Source organism: Panulirus ornatus, chromosome 73, assembly GCF_036320965.1.
Source record: "Panulirus ornatus isolate Po-2019 chromosome 73, ASM3632096v1, whole genome shotgun sequence".
Classification (NCBI taxonomy): Eukaryota; Metazoa; Arthropoda; class Malacostraca; order Decapoda; family Palinuridae; genus Panulirus; species Panulirus ornatus.
Window position 1 is genome coordinate 13476509 of NC_092296.1, and position 17500 is coordinate 13494008.

At 44.7% G+C, this 17500-nt stretch overlaps 1 protein-coding gene across 1 annotated transcript in view; it reads right to left on the reverse strand.

Annotated features, from left to right (window-relative positions):
• Positions 1–891: 891 nt before the first annotated feature.
• The window catches only part of LOC139748215 (adenylate cyclase type 2-like), a 447407-nt gene continuing 430798 nt past the window's right edge, over positions 892–17500 (reverse strand). Inside the window, exon 10 of the mRNA XM_071661039.1 lies at positions 892–1048. Within this exon, the coding sequence (XP_071517140.1) occupies positions 892–1048 (157 nt within the window). The remainder of the gene's footprint in view (positions 1049–17500) is intronic.

Here is a 17500-nt window from a genome sequence, read left to right on the forward strand (position 1 = left end):
AACACATGGTAAACCACAACGTAACACATGGTAACCACAACCTAACACATCTTAACCACAACCTAACACATGGTAACCACAACCTAACACATGGTAAATATAATCTAATATAATCTAACCTAATATAATCTAATATAACCTAATATAATCTAATATAATCTAATATAACCTAATATAATCTAATATAATCTAATATAATCTAATATAACCTAATATAATCTAATATAACCTATCATAACCTAATATAATCTAATATAACCTAATATAATCTAATTTAACCTAATATAATTTAATATAACCTAATATAATCTAATATAGCCTAATATAATCTAATATAATCTAATATAATCTAATATATTCTAATATAACCTAATATAATCTAATATAATCTAATATAATCTAATATAACCTAATATAATCTAATATAACCTAATATAATCTAATATAACCTAATATAATCTAATATAACCTAATATAATCTAATATAACCTAATATAATCTAATATAATCTAATAATACCTAATATATTCTAATATAACCTAATATATTCTAATATAACCTAATATATTCTAATATAACCTAATATAATCTCATCTAATATAACCTAATATAATCTAATATAATCTAATATAACCTAATATAATATAATATAGCCTAATATATTCTAATATAACCTAATATAATCTAATATAATCTAATATAACCTAATATAACCTAATATAACCTAATATAATCTAATATAACCTAATATAATCTAATATAATCTAATATAACCTAATTATACAACGATTAATAAGAATGCAAGATAATCTACAATTACCTTAACTCATTATGTAATAAGTTGTAGATGTTGTACTACAGTGATTCCAATCTACGATTACCTTCCGTTAATCACCCGTGACCTGGTAGACTGACCTTGGTCGAGACGATGAGGAAGGTTTCCACCTTGTGGTCGGCTAGGTACTGGTCGCGTAGGTAGCCCTGGCTGGGCTCCACCTGGAATCGGTCGTCCAGCTGGTTCAGCGTAGCTCGAGTGATGTGCACGCGCCTGTTGTCACCAAAACAATGGTCAGACACGCCAGCGCCAACTGCCGGCCAAATGGTGAAATACTGGCGAGGATGGAGCACACACACACACACACACACACACACACACACACACACCTGCTCCTGGGGGAGGGGTTGTGATGTGGGCGGGGTTGTGGCTGCTGGCTGAAGGTTGTAAAGGTTGTGTGTACCACCTGCCCACACTGTTAGTACAATGGTAAATAGTTAAGTATTACTTCAAGGATTGTAAATAACATGACAGTAACATCACGTACGCCAACTGCTACTATATATATATATATATATATATATATATATATATATATATATATATATATATATATATATATATATATATATATATATATATGTTTTGAAATGGTTTGGGCACATGGAGAGAATGAGTGAGGAAAGATTGACCAAGAGGATATATGTGTCGGAGGTGGAGGGAACAAGGAGAAGAGGGAGACCAAATTGGAGGTGGAAAGATGGAGTGAAAAAGATTTTGTGTGATCGGGGCCTGAACATGCAGGAGGGTGAAAGGAGGGCAAGGAATAGAGTGAATTGGAGCGATGCAGTATACAGGGTTTGACGTGCTGTCAGTGGATTGAATCAAGGCATGTGAAGCGTCTGGGGTAAACCATGGAAAGCTGTGTAGGTATGTATATTTGCGTGTGTGGACGTGTGTATGTACATGTGTATGGGGGGGGGGGGGTTGGGCCATTTCTTTCGTCTGTTTCCTTGCGCTACCTCGCAAACGCGGGAGACAGCGACAAAGTATAAAAAAAAAAAAAAAAAAAAAAATATATATGTATATATATATATATATATATATATATATATATATATATATATATATATATATATATATATATATATATTATCCCTGGGGATAGGGGAGAAAGAATACTTCCCACGTATTCCCTGCGTGTCGTAGAAGGCGACTAAAGAGGACGGGAGCGGGGGGCTGGAAACCCTCCCCTCCTTGTATTTTAACTTTCTAAAATGGGAAACAGAAGAAGGAGTCACGCGGGGAGTGCTCATCCTCCTCGAAGGCTCACATTGGGGTGTCTAAATGTGTGTGGATGTAACCAAGATGAGAAAAAAGGAGAGATAGGTAGTATGTTTGAGGAAAGGAACCTGGATGTTTTGGCTCTGAGTGAAACGAAACTCAAGGGTAAAGGGGAAGAGTGGTTTGGGAATGTCTTGGGAGTAAAGTCAGGGGTTAGTGAGAGAACAAGAGCAAGGGAAGGAGTAGCACTACTCCTGAAACAGGAGTGGTGGGAGTATGTGATAGAGTGTAAGAAAGTAAACTCTAGATTGATATGGGTAAAACTGAGAGTGGATGGAAAGAGATGGGTGCATATGCACCTGGGCATGAGAAGAAAGATCATCAGAGGCAAGTGTTTTGGGAGCAGCTGAGTGAGTGCGTTAGTAGTTTTGAGGCACAAGACCGGGTTATAGTGATGGGTGATTTGAATGCAAAGGTGAGTAATGTGGCAGTTGAGGGAATAATTATTATACATTGGGTGTTCAGTGTTGTAAATGGAAATGGTGAAGAGCTTGTAGATTTATGTGCTGAAAAAGGACTGGTGATTGGGAATACCTGGTTTAAAAAGAACGATATACACAAGTATATGTATGTAAGTAGGAGAGATAATGGCCGGAGAGAGTTATTGGATTACGTGTTGATTGATAGACGCGCGAAAGAGACTTTTGGATGTTACTGTGCTGAGAGGTGCAACTGGAGGGATGTCTGATCATTACCTTGTGGAGGCGAAGGTGAAGATTTGTAGAGGTTTTCAGAAAAGAGAGAATGTTGGGGTGAAGAGAGTGGTGAGAGTAAGTGAGCTTGGGAAGGAGACTTGTGTGAGGAAGTACCAGGAAAGACTGAGTACAGAATGGAAAAAGGTGAAAACAAAGGACGTAAGGGGAGAGGAATGGGATGTATTTAGGGAAGCACTGATGGCTTGTGCAAAAGATGTTTGTGGCATGAGAAGCGTGGGAGGTGGGCAGATTAGATAGGGTAGTGAGTGGCGCGATGAAGAAGTAAGATTATCAGTGAAACAGAAGAGAGAGGCATTTGGACGACTTTTGCGGGGAAATGATGCAAATGACTGGGAGATGTATAAAAGAAAGAGGCAGGAGGTCAAGAGAAAGGTGCAAGAGGCGAAAAAGAGGGCAAATGAGGGTTGGGTGAAAGAGTATCATTAAATTTTAGGGAGAATAAAAAGATGTTTTGGAAGGAGGTAAATAAAGTGCGTAAGACAAGGGAACAAATGGGAACTTCAGTGAAAGGGGCTAATGGGGAGGTGATAACAAGTAGTGGTGATGTGAGAAGGAGATGGAGTGAGTATTTTGAAGGTTTGTGGAATGTGTTTGATGATAGAGTGGCAGATATAGGGTGTTTTGGACGAGGTTGTGTGCAAAGTGAGAGGGTTAGGGAGAATGATTGAGTAAACAGAGAGGAGGTAGTAAAAGCTTCACGGAAGATGAAAGCCGGCAAGGCTTTGGATGGTACTGCAGTGGAATTCATTAAAAAAAAAAAAAGGGGGGGGTGACTGTATTGTTGACTGGTTGGTAAGGTTATCTAATATATGTATGACTCATGGTGAGGTGCCTGAGGATTGGCGGAATGCTTGCATAGTGCCATTGTACAAAGGCAAAGGGGATAAGAGTGAGTGCTCAAATTACAGAGGTATAAGTTTGTTGAGTATTCATGGGAAATTATATGGGAGGGTATTGATTGAGAGGGTGAAGGCATGTACAGAGCATCAGATTGGGGAAGAGCAGTGTGGTTTCAGAAGTGGTAGAGGATGTGTGGATCAGGTGTTTGCTTTGAAGAATGTATGTGAGAAATACTTAGAAAAGCAAATGGATTTGTATGTAGCATTTATGGATCTGGAGAAGGCATATGATAGAGTTGATAGAGATGCTCTGTGGAAGGTATTAAGAATATATGGTGTGGGAGGTAAGTTGTTAGAAGCAATGAAAAGTTTTTATCGAGGATGTAAGGCATGTGTACGTGTAGGAAGAGAGGAAAGTGATTGGTCCCCAGTGAATGTTGCGGCAGGGGTGTATGATGTCTCCATGGTTGTTTAATTTGTTTATGGATGGGGCTGTTAGGGAGGTGAATGCAAGAGTCTTGGAAAGAGGGGCAAGTATGCAGTCTGTTGTGGATGAGAGAGCTTGGAAAGTGAGTCAGTTGTTGTTCGCTGATGATACAGCGCTGGTGGCTGATTCGGGTGAGAAACTGCAGAAGTTGGTGACTGAGTTTGGTAAAGTGTGTGAAAGAAGAAAGCTGAGAGTAAATGTGAATAAGAGCAAGGTTATTAGGTAAAGTAGGGTTGAGGGACAAGTCAATTGGGAAGTAGGTTTGAATGGAGGAAAACTGGAGGAAAAGAAGTGTTTAGATGTCTGGGAGTGGATTTGGCAGCGGATGGAACTATGGAAGCGGAAGTGAATCATAGGGTGGGGGAGGGGGCGAATGTTCTGGAAGCGCTGAAAAATGCGTGGAAGTCGAGAACGTTATCTTGGAAAGCAAAAATGGGTATGTTTGAAGGAATAGTGGTTCCAACAATGTTATATGGTTGCGAGGCGTGGGTTATAGAGTTGTGCGCAGGAGGATGGATGTGCTGGAAATGAGATGTTTGAGGACAATATGTGGTGTGAGGTGGTTTGATCGAGTAAGTAATGAAAGTGTAAGATAGATGTGTGTTAATATAAAGACTGGCTGAGACAGCAGAAGAGGGTGTTTTGAAATGGTTTGGTCAAATGGAGAGATTGAGTGAGGAAAGATTGACAAAGAGGATATATGTGTCAGAGGTGGAGGGAACGAGAAGTGGGAGACCAAATTGGAGGTGCAATGATGGAGTGGAAAAGATTTTAAGTGATCGGGGCCTGAACATGCAGGAGGGTGAAAGGCGGGCAAGGAATAGAGTAAATTGGAAAGATGTGGTATACCTGGGTCGACGTGCTGTCAATGGATTGAACCAGGGCGTGTGAAGCGTCTGGGGTAAACCATGGAAAGTTTTGTGGGGCCTGGATGTGGAAAGGGAGGTATGGTTTCGGTGCATTATACATGACAGCTAGAGACTGAGTGTGAACGAATGTGGCCTTTGTTGTCTTTTCCTAGCGCTACCTCGCTCTCATGCGGGGGTAGGGGACTTTCATTTCATGTGTGGCGGGGTGGCGACGGGAATGAATAAGGGCAGACAGTATGAATTATGTACATGTGTATATATGTATATGTCTGTATTTGTATATATGTGTATAAGTTAAGATGTATAGGTATGTATTTGTGAGTGTGTGGACGTGTATGTATATACATGTGTATGGGGGGGGGGTTGGGCCATTCTTTCGTCTGTTTCCTTGCGCTACCTCGCAAACGTGGGAGACAGCGACAAAGTATAACAAAATAAAATATATAACCATGATGACGCAGCCAGGGGTTTGTCCCTGCCTCCTTCCCGTATTGACCTGACCTGTGTGGGTCAGGTGGGGGTGAGCTGTGTCCAGGGGTCAAAGGTCAAGCGTTTTACAGGAGAACCACTCGTGTCTGGTAACACCTGAAGTTATGTGGTAACTGAAGGTATGGTAACACCTGAAGTTATGTGGCAACTGAAGGTATGGTAACACCTGAAGTTATGTGGTAACTGAAGGTATGGTAACACCTGAAGTTATGTGGCAACTGAAGGTATGGTAACACCTGAAGTTATGTGGTAACTGAAGGTATGGTAACACCTGAAGTTATGTGGCAACTGAAGGTATGGTAACACCTGAAGTTATGTGGTAACTGAAGGTATGGTAACACCTGAAGTTATGTGGCAACTGAAGGTATGGTAACACCTGAAGTTATGTGGTAACTGAAGGTATGGTAACACCTGAAGTTATGTGGCAACTGAAGGTATGGTAACACCTGAAGTTATGTGGCAATTGAAGGTATGGTAACACCTGAAGTTATGTGGCAACTGAAGGTATGGTAACACCTGAAGTTATGTGGTAACTGAAGGTATGGTAACACCTGAAGTTATGTGGCAACTGAAGGTATGGTAACATCTGAAGTTATGTGGCAATTGAAGGTATGGTAACACCTGAAGTTATGTGGCAACTGAAGGTATGGTAACACCTGAAGTTATGTGGTAACTGAAGGTATGGTAACACCTGAAGTTATGTGGTAACTGAAGGTATGGTAACACCTGAAGTTATGTGGCAACTGAAGGTATGGTAACACCTGAAGTTATGTGGCAATTGAAGGTATGGTAACATCTGAAGTTATGTGGCAACTGAAGGTATGGTAACACCTGAAGTTATGTGGCAATTGAAGGTATGGTAACACCTGAAGTTATGTGGCAACTGAAGGTATGGTAACACCTGAAGTTATGTGGCAATTGAAGGTATGGTAACACCTGAAGTTATGTGGCAACTGAAAGTATGGTAACACCTGAAGTTATGTGGTAACTGAAGGTATGGTAACACCTGAAGTTATGTGGTAACTGAAGGTATGGTAACACCTGAAGTTATGTGGCAACTGAAGGTATGGTAACACCTGAAGTTATGTGGTAACTGAAGGTATGGTAACACCTGAAGTTATGTGGCAACTGAAGGTATGGTAACACCTGAAGTTATGTGGTAACTGAAGGTATGGTAACACCTGAAGTTATGTGGCAACTGAAGGTATGGTAACACCTGAAGTTATGTGGCAATTGAAGGTATGGTAACACCTGAAGTTATGTGGTAACTGAAGGTATGGTAACACCTGAAGTTATGTGGTAACTGAAGGTATGGTAACACCTGAAGTTATGTGGTAACTGAAGGTATGGTAACACCTGAAGTTATGTGGTAATTGAAGGTATGGTAACACCTGAAGTTATGTGACAATTGAAGGTATGGTAACACCTGAAGTTATGTGGTAACTGAAGATATGGTAACACCTGAAGTTATGTGGTTACTGAAGGTATGGTAACACCTGAAGTTATGTGGTAATTGAAGGTATGGTAACACCTGAAGTTATGTGGTAATTGAAGGTATGGTAACACCTGAAGTTATGTGGCAATTGAAGGTATGGTAACACCTGAAGTTATGTGGTAATTGAAGGTATGGTAACACCTGAAGTTATGTGGTAATTGAAGGTATGGTAACACCTGAAGTTATGTGGTAATTGAAAGTATGGTAACACCTGAAGTTATGTGGTAATTGAAGGTATGGTAACACCTGAAGTTATGTGGCAACTGAAGGTATGGTAACACCTGAAGTTATGTGGCAACTGAAGGTATGGTAACACCTGAAGTTATGTGGCAACTGAAGGTATGGTAACACCTGAAGTTATGTGGCAACTGAAGGTATGGTAACACCTGAAGTTATGTGGTAACTGAAGGTATGGTAAACACTGAAGTTATGTGGCAAGTGAAGGTATGGTAACACCTGAAGTTATGTGGTAACTGAAGGTATGGTAACACCTGAAGTTATGTGGCAACTGAAGGTATGGTAACACCTGAAGTTATGTGGCAATTGAAGGTATGGTAACACCTGAAGTTATGTGGTAACTGAAGGTATGGTAACACCTGAAGTTATGTGGTAACTGAAGGTATGGTAACACCTGAAGTTATGTGGTAACTGAAGGTATGGTAACACCTGAAGTTATGTGGTAATTGAAGGTATGGTAACACCTGAAGTTATGTAACTGAATGTATGGTAACACCTGAAGTTATGTGACAATTGAAGGTATGGTAACACCTGAAGTTATGTGGTAATTGAAGATATGGTAACACCTGAAGTTATGTGGTTACTGAAGGTATGGTAACACCTGAAGTTATGTGGTAATTGAAGGTATGGTAACACCTGAAGTTATGTGGTAATTGAAGGTATGGTAACACCTGAAGTTATGTGGCAATTGAAGGTATGGTAACACCTGAAGTTATGTGGTAATTGAAGGTATGGTAACACCTGAAGTTATGTGGTAATTGAAGGTATGGTAACACCTGAAGTTATGTGGTAATTGAAAGTATGGTAACACCTGAAGTTATGTGGTAATTGAAGGTATGGTAACACCTGAAGTTATGTGGCAATTGAAGGTATGGTAACACCTGAAGTTATGTGGCAACTGAAGGTATGGTAACACCTGAAGTTATGTGGCAACTGAAGGTATGGTAACACCTGAAGTTATGTGGTAATTGAAGGTATGGTAACACCTGAAGTTATGTGGTAATTGAAGGTATGGTAACACCTGAAGTTATGTGGTAATTGAAGGTATGGTAACACCTGAAGTTATGTGGCAACTGAAGGTATGGTAACACCTGAAGTTATGTGGCAACTGAAGGTATGGTAACACCTGAAGTTATGTGGTAACTGAAGGTATGGTAACACCTGAAGTTATGTGGTAACTGAAGGTATGGTAACACCTGGTTATGTGGCAACTGAAGGTATGGTAACACCTGATGTTACGTGGCAACTGAAGGTATGGTATCACCTGAAGTTATGTGGTAACTGAAGGTATGGTAACACCTGAAGTTATGTGGCAACTGAAGGTATGGTAACACCTGAAGTTATGTGGTAATTGAAGGTATGGTAACACCTGAAGTTATGTGGCAATTGAAGGTATGGTAACACCTGAAGTTATGTGGTAATTGAAGGTATGGTAACACCTGAAGTTATGTGGCAACTTAAGGTATGGTAACACCTGAAGTTATGTGGTAATTGAAGGTATGGTTACACCTGAAGTTATGTGGCAACTTAAGGTATGGTAACACCTGAAGTTATGTGGTAATTGAAGGTATGGTAACATCTGAAGTTATGTGGTAATTGAAGGTATGGTAACACCTGAAGTTATGTGGCAACTGAAGGTATGGTAACACCTGAAGTTATGTGGTAACTGAAGGTATGGTAACACCTGAAGTTATGTGGTAACTGAAGGTATGGTAACACCTGAAGTTATGTGGCAACTGAAGGTATGGTAACACCTGAAGTTATGTGGTAACTGAAGATATGGTAACACCTGAAGTTATGTGGTAACTGAAGATATGGTAACACCTGAAGTTATGTGGCAACTGAAGGTATGGTAACACCTGAAGTTATGTGGCAATTGAAGGTATGGTAACACCTGAAGTTATGTGGCAATTGAAGGTATGGTAACACCTGAAGTTATGTGGTAACTGAAGGTATGGTAACACCTGAAGTTATGTGGTAACTGAAGGTATGGTAACACCTGAAGTTATGTGGCAATTGAAGGTATGGTAACACCTGAAGTTATGTGACAATTGAAGGTATGGTAACACCTGAAGTTATGTGGCAACTGAAGGTATGGTAACACCTGAAGTTATGTGGTAACTGAAGGTATGGTAACACCTGAAGTTGTGGTAATTGAAGGTATGGTAACACCTGAAGTTATGTGGTAATCGACTTAGCTGGACTTGCCAGGCGTCACAAAACCTGGTCGGTTGGCGCCAATGAGGAGAAATGACCCAGGAAATAACTACAAGTCTATACATTATGGAGAAACCCTGACACATACGACTGGAGACAGTGAGGTCTCACGACGCTAAGCTGTGCAGGTCTCACGACGCTAAGCTGTGCAGATCTCACGACGCTAAAGCTGAACCAAGTAAAGCTTAAAGGGATTAGACCTTCCTCAGTCCCTTAGGGGAGGAGGAGGAGGAGGAGGAGGAGGAGGAGGAGGAAAGGGAGGCTGGAGGAGGAGGAGGAGGAGGAGGAGGAGGAGGAGTAGAGGGAGGGGGCAAATACAGGGTGTCCCAAAAAAATGTACTCACTTTTTTGGAAACCCAATAACTCGCTGAATTTTTTTTTGTTTATTTCTAAATCTGAATAAATAAGAAAATATATATATTCGGTGAGGTGTAAGGTGTCAAAAAGTACAAGGGGACGAGCCATGAGTACATGGGTACGAGCCATGGGTACAAGGGTACAAGCCATGACTACAAGGGTACAAGTCATAAGTATAAGGGTACAAGCCATGACTACAAGGGTACAAGTCATAAGTATAAGGGTACAAGCCATGAGTACAAGGGTACGAGCCATGAGGATAAGGGGACAAGCCATGAGTACAAGGGTACGAGCCATGAGTACAAGGGTACAAGCCATGAGTACAAGGGTACGAGCCATGAGGATAAGGGGACAAGCCATGAGTACAAGGGTACGAGCCATGAGTACAAGGGTACGAACCATGAGTACATAGGTACAAGCCATGGGAACAAGGATAGGAACCATGAGTACAAGGGTTCCAGCCATGAGGACAAGGGTACAAGCCATGAGGACAAGGGTAGAAGCCATGAGGACAAGGGTACAAGCCATGAGGACAAGGGTACAAGCCATGAGGACAAGGGTACAAGCCATAAGTACAAGGGTACGAGACATGAGTACAAGAGTACGAACCATGAGGACAAGGGTACGAGCCATGAGTACAAGGGTACGAGCCATGAGTACAAGGGTACGAGACATGAGTACAAGAGTACGAACCATGAGTACAAGGGTACGAGCCATGAGTACAAGGGTACGAGACATGAGTACAAGGGTACGAACCATGAGTACAAGGGTACGAGCCATGAGTACAAGGGTACGAACCATGAGTACAAGGGTACGAGACATGAGTACAAGGGTACGAACCATGAGTACATAGGTACAAGCCATGAGAACAATGATAGGAACATGAGTACAAGGGTTCCAGCCATGAGGACAAGGGTACAAGCCATGAGGACAAGGGTACGAGCCATGACTACAAGGGTACAAGCCATAAGTACAAGCGTACGAGCCATGAGTACTAGGGTACGAGCCATGACTACAAGGGTACGAGCCATGAGTGCAAGGGTATGAGCCATGAATACAAGGGTACGAGCCATGAGTGCAAGGGCAGGAGCCATGAATACAAGGGTACGAGCCATGAGTGCAAGGGTACGAGCCATGAGTTCAAGGGTACGAGCCAGGAACACAAGGGTACAAGCCATGAGTTCAAGGGTACGAGCCATGAGTACAAGGTTACGAGCCAGGAACACAAGGGTACGAGCCATGAGTTCAAGGGTATGGGCCATGAATACAAGGGTACGAGCCATGAGCAAGACAGTAGAGCACTTGAGTGTGATGGTCTAGCTGACCTTTGACCTGACACTTCACTATGTGGTCATGATAGACCCCTTCCTTCACTATGTGGTCATGGTAGACCCCTTCCTTCACTATGTTGTCATGGTAGACCCCTTCCTTCACTATGTTGTCATGGTAGACCCCTTCCTTCCCTATGTGGTCATGGTAGACCCCTTCCTTCACTATGTGGTCATGGTAGACCCCTTCCTTCACTATGTTGTCATGGTAGATCCCTTCCTTCACTATGTAGTCATGATAGACCCCTTCCTTCAATATGTGGTCATGGTAGACCCCTTCCTTCACTATGTGGTCATGGTAGACCCCTTCCTTCACTATGTAGTCATGGTAGACCCCTTCCTTCACTATGTTGTCATGGTAGATCCCTTCCTTCACTATGTGGTCATGGTAGACTTCCTTCACTATGTGGTCATGGTAGATCCCTTCCTTCCCTACGTGGTCATGGTAGATCCCTTCCTTCACTATGTGGTCATGGTAGATCCCTTCCTTCACTATGAGGTTATGGTAGATCCCTTCCTTCACTATGTGGTCATGGTAGATCCCTTCCTTCACTATGTGGTCATGGTAGACCCCTTCCTTCACTATGTGGTCATGGTAGACCCCTTCCTTCACTATGCTGTCATGGTAGATCCCTGCCTTCCCTAAGGTGGCCATGGTAGACCCCTTCCTTCACTATGTGGTTATGGTAGACCCCTTCCTTCACTATGTGGTTTTGGTAGATCCCTTCCTTCACTATGTGGTTATGGTAGATCCCTTCCTTCACTATGTGGTCATGGTAGACCCCTTCCTTCACTATGCTGTCATGGTAGATCCCTTCGTTCCCTAAGGTGGCCATGGTAGACCCCTTCCTTCACTATGTGGCCATGGTAGACCCCTTCCTTCACTATGTGGTTATGGTAGACCCCTTCCTTCACGATGTGGTCATGGTAGACCCCTTCCTTCACTATGCTGTCATGGTAGATCCTTTCCTTCCCTATGGTGGTCATGGTAGACCCCTTCCTTCACTGTGGTTATGGTAGATCCCTTCCTTCCCTATGGTGGTCATGGTAGACCCCTTCCTTCACTATGTTGTCATGGTAGATCCCTTCCTTCACTATGTTGTCATGGTAGACCCCTTCCTTCACTATGTGGTCATGGTAGACCCCTTCCTTCATTATGTGGTCATGGTAGATCCCTTCACTATGTGGTCATGGTAGACCCCTTCCTTCACTATGTGGTCATGGTAGACCCCTTTCTTCACTATGTGGTCATGGTAGACCCCTTCCTTCACTATGCTGTCATGGTAGATCCCTTCCTTCCATATATGGCCATGGTAGACCCCTTCCTTCACTATGTGGTCATGTAAGACCCCTTCCTTCACTATGTGGTCATCGTAGACCCCTTTCGTCACTATGTGGTCATGGTAGATCCCTTCCTTCACTATGTGGTCATGGTAGACCCGTTCCTTCACTATGTGGTCATGGTAGACCCCTTCCTTCACTATGTGGCCATAGTAGATCCCTTCCTTCACTATGTGGTCATGGTAGACCCCTTCTTTCACTATGCTGTCCTGGTAGACCCCTTCCTTCACTATGTGGCCATGGTAGACCCCTTCCTTCACTATGTGGTCATGGTAAACCCCTTCCTTCACTATGTGGTCATGGTAGACACCTTCCTTCACTATGTTGTCATGGTAGACCCCTTCCTTCACTATGTTGTCATGGTAGACCCCTTCCTTCACTATGTTGTAATGGTAGATCCCTTCCTTCCCTATGTTGTCATGGTAGACCCCTTCCTTCCCTATGTTGTCATGGTAGACACCTTCCTTCACTATGTGGTCATGGTAGATCTACCCCTTCCTTCACTATGCTGTCATGGTAGACCCCTTCCTTCACTATGTTGTCATGGTAGATCCCCTCCTTCACTATGTTGTCATGGTAGACCCCTTCCTTCCCTATGTGGTCATGGTAGATCCCTTCCTTCACTATGTGGTCATGGTAGACCCCTTCCTTTACTATGTTGTCATGGTAGACCCTTCCTTCACTATGTTGTCATGGTAGACCCCTTCCTTCACTATGCTGTCATGGTAGACCCCTTCCTTCACTATGTTGTCATGGTAGATCCCCTCCTTCACTATGTTGTCATGGTAGACCCCTTCCTTCCCTATGTGGTCATGGTAGATCCCTTCCTTCACTATGTGGTCATGGTAGACCCCTTCCTTTACTATGTTGTCATGGTAGACCCTTCCTTCACTATGTTGTCATGGCAGACCCCTTCCTTCACTATGCTGTCATGGTAGACCCCTTCCTTCATTATGTGGTCATGGTAGACCCCCTCCTTCAGTATGCTGTCATGGTAGACCCCTTTCTTCACAATGCTGTCATGGTAGACAATATGTCGGTATTTGTTAGTCTGCCAACAAACAATAAGCTTATCCAAAAATTCGATGCTAAAATCGTGATGCTGGAAGCCTCCGTGACATAGAAAACGGTATATAACATAATTGTGTTGAGAGAAAATGAAAGATTCCATTTCTATGGTAAACTCTGGTTTTTAGATTACTTTATTTATTTTCATTAATTGTATGATAAACTAATTACCAAGACTTGTATTTAATGGCGATAACTTACAGGTTCTGTACCTGCCTGTACCCTCAGACACGGTACCGTAGTAACTGGTACTGTACCTGCCTGTACCCTCAGACACGGTACCGTAGTAACTGGTACTGTACCTACCTGTACCCTAAGACACGGTACCGTAGTAAATGGTACTGTACCTACCTGTACCCTAAGACACGGTACCGTAGTAACTGGTACTGTACCTGCCTGTACCCTAAGACACGGTACCGTAGTAACTGGTATTGTACCTACCTGTACCCTAAGAAACGGTACCGTAGTAAATGGTACTGTACCTACCTGTACCCTAAGACACGGTACCGTAGTAACTGGTATTGTACCTACCTGTACCCTAAGACACGGTACCGTAGTAAATGGTACTGTACCTGCCTGTACCCTAAGACACGGTACCGTAGTAAATGGTACTGTACCTACCTGTACCCTAAGACACGGTACCGTAGTAACTGGTACTGTACCTGCCTGTACCCTAAGACACGGTACCGTAGTAACTGGTATTGTACCTACCTGTACCCTAAGACACGGTACCGTAGTAACTGGTACTGTACCTACCTGTACCCTAAGACACGGTACCGTAGTAACTGGTACTGTACCTGCCTGTACCCTAAGACACGGTACCGTAGTAACTGGTATTGTACCTACCTGTACCCTAAGACACGGTACCGTAGTAACTGGTACTGTACCTACCTGTACCCTAAGACACGGTACCGTAGTAACTGGTACTGTACCTGCCTGTACCCTAAGACACGGTACCGTAGTAACTGGTATTGTACCTACCTGTACCCTAAGACACGGTACCGTAGTAACTGGTACTGTACCTACCTGTACCCTAAGACACGGTACCGTAGTAACTGGTACTGTACCTACCTGTACCCTCAGACACAGTACCGTACTAACTGGTACTGTACCTGCCTGTACCCTCAGACACGGTACCGTACTAACTGGTACTGTACCTGCCTGTACCCTCAGACACGGTACCGTAGTAACTGGTACTGTACCTGCCTGTACCCTCAGCCACGGTACCGTAGTAACTGGTACTGTACCTGCCTGTACCCTCAGACACGGTACCGTAGTAAATGGTACTGTACCTGCCTGTACCCTCAGACACGTTACCGTAGTAAATGGTACTGTACCTGCCTATAACGGTGCACATCAGGTACACCCCGGTACACACCAGGTACATCCCGGTACGCATCAGGTATACCTCGGTACACAGCAGGTATACCCCGGTACACAGCAGGTATACCCCGGTACACAGCAGGTATACCCCGGTACACACTAGGTATACCCCGGTACACACTAGGTATACCCCGGTACACACCAGGTACATCCCGGTACACAGCAGGTATACCCCGGTACACAGCAGGTATACCCCGGTACACACTAGGTATACCCCGGTACACACTAGGTATACCCCGGTACACACCAGGTAACCCCCGGTACACACTAGGTATACCCCGGTACACACCAGGTAACCCCCGGTACACACGAGGTATACCCCGGTACACACCAGGTACATCCCGGTACACACCAGGTACATCCCGGTACACACCAGGTATACCCCGGTACACACTAGGTATACCCCGGTACACAGCAGGTATACCCCGGTACACAGCAGGTATACCCCGGTACACACTAGGTATACCCCGGTACACACTAGGTATACCCCGGTACACACCAGGTAACCCCCGGTACACACTAGGTATACCCCGGTACACACCAGGTAACCCCCGGTACACACGAGGTATACCCCGGTACACACCAGGTACATCCCGGTACACATCAGGTATACCTCGGTACACACCAGGTATACCCCGGTACACACCAGGTATACCCCGGTACACAGCAGATAACCCCGGTACACAGCAGGTATACCCCGGTACACACCAGGTATACCCCGGTACACATCAGGTATACCTCGGTACACACCAGGTATACCCCGGTACACAGCAGGTATACCCCGGTACACAGCAGATTACCCCGGTACACACTAGGTATACCCCGGTACACAGCAGGTATACCCCGGTACACAGCAGGTATACCCCGGTACACACTAGGTATACCCCGGTACACACCAGGTATACCCCGGTACACAGCAGGTATACCCCGGTAAACAGCAGGTATACCCCGGTACACACTAGGTATACCCCGGTACACAGCAGGTATACCCCGGTACACACTAGGTATACCCCGGTACACACCAGGTATACCCCGGTACACACTAGGTATACCCCGGTACACACCAGGTACATCCCGGTACACACCAGGTATACCCCGGTACACACTAGGTATACCCCGGTACACATCAGGTATACCCCGGTGCACAGCAGGTATACCCCGGTACACAGCAGGTACACATCACTGAGTCTTATCATTATTATTAATTAATGGCGATAAGTCGATAACGATATTTATCAGATAATGTGTGTAGTTTTCAACCGTCTGTGTCTGATCGAAGGTAATTTATTCTGAACGATATATTTCGCAAGTTCTGTGCAATTCTTCATTGCAGGTTTTTTTTTACTTCGATATTTTTCATTCACGAACGTTATCTTTGTCTATCGGAACTGCTGTAGTTATCTATCTAATTATCCTTGTCTTGTTCACCTGGACACACCTTCCTGAGCACGACGGTACGACACATGAGCACGACGGTACGACCCTTGAGCACGACGGTACGACACATGAGCACGACGGTACGACACATGAGCACGACGGTACGACCCTTGAGCACGACGGTACGACCCTTGAGCACGACGGTACGACACATGAGCACGACGGTACGACACATGAGCACGACGGTACGACCCTTGAGCACGACGGTACGACACATGAGCACGACGGTACGACCCTTGAGCACGACGGTACGACCCTTGAGCACGACGGTGCGACCCTTGAGCACGACGGTACGACACATGAGCATGACGGTACGACCCTTGAGCACGACGGTACGACCCTTGAGCACGACGGTACGACCCTTGAACACGACGGTACGACCCTTGAACACGACGGTACGATCCTTGAGCACGACGGTAGGACCCTTGACCACGACGGTACGACCCTTGACCACGACGATACGACCCATTGAGCATGACGATACGACCCTTGAGCACGACGGTACGACCCTTGACCACGACGATACGACCCATTGAGCATGACGATACGACCCTTGAGCACGACGGTACGACCCCTGAGCACGACGGTACGACCCTTGAGCACGACGGTACGACACATGAGCACGACGGTACGATCCTTGAGCACGACGGTACGACCCTTGAGCACGATGGTACGACCCTTGAACACGACGATACGACCCTTGAGCACGACGGTACGACCCTTGAGCACGACGGTACGACCCTTGACCACGACGGTACGACCCTTGACCACGACGATACGACCCATTGGGCATGACGGTACGACCCTTGACCACGACGGTACGACCCTTGACCACGACGGTACGACCATTGATCACGACGGTACGACCCTTGAACACGGCTGTACGACCCTTGAGCACGACGGTGCGATCACTGAGCACGACGGTACGACCCTTGAACACGACGATACGACCCTTGAGCACGACGGTACGATCCTTAAGCACGACGGTACGACCCTTGAGCACGGCGGTACGACTCTTAAGCACGACGGTACGACACATGAGCACGACGGTACGACCCTTGAGCACGACGGTACGACGCTTGAGCACGACGGTACGACCCTCGGGTATGAGACGTTCG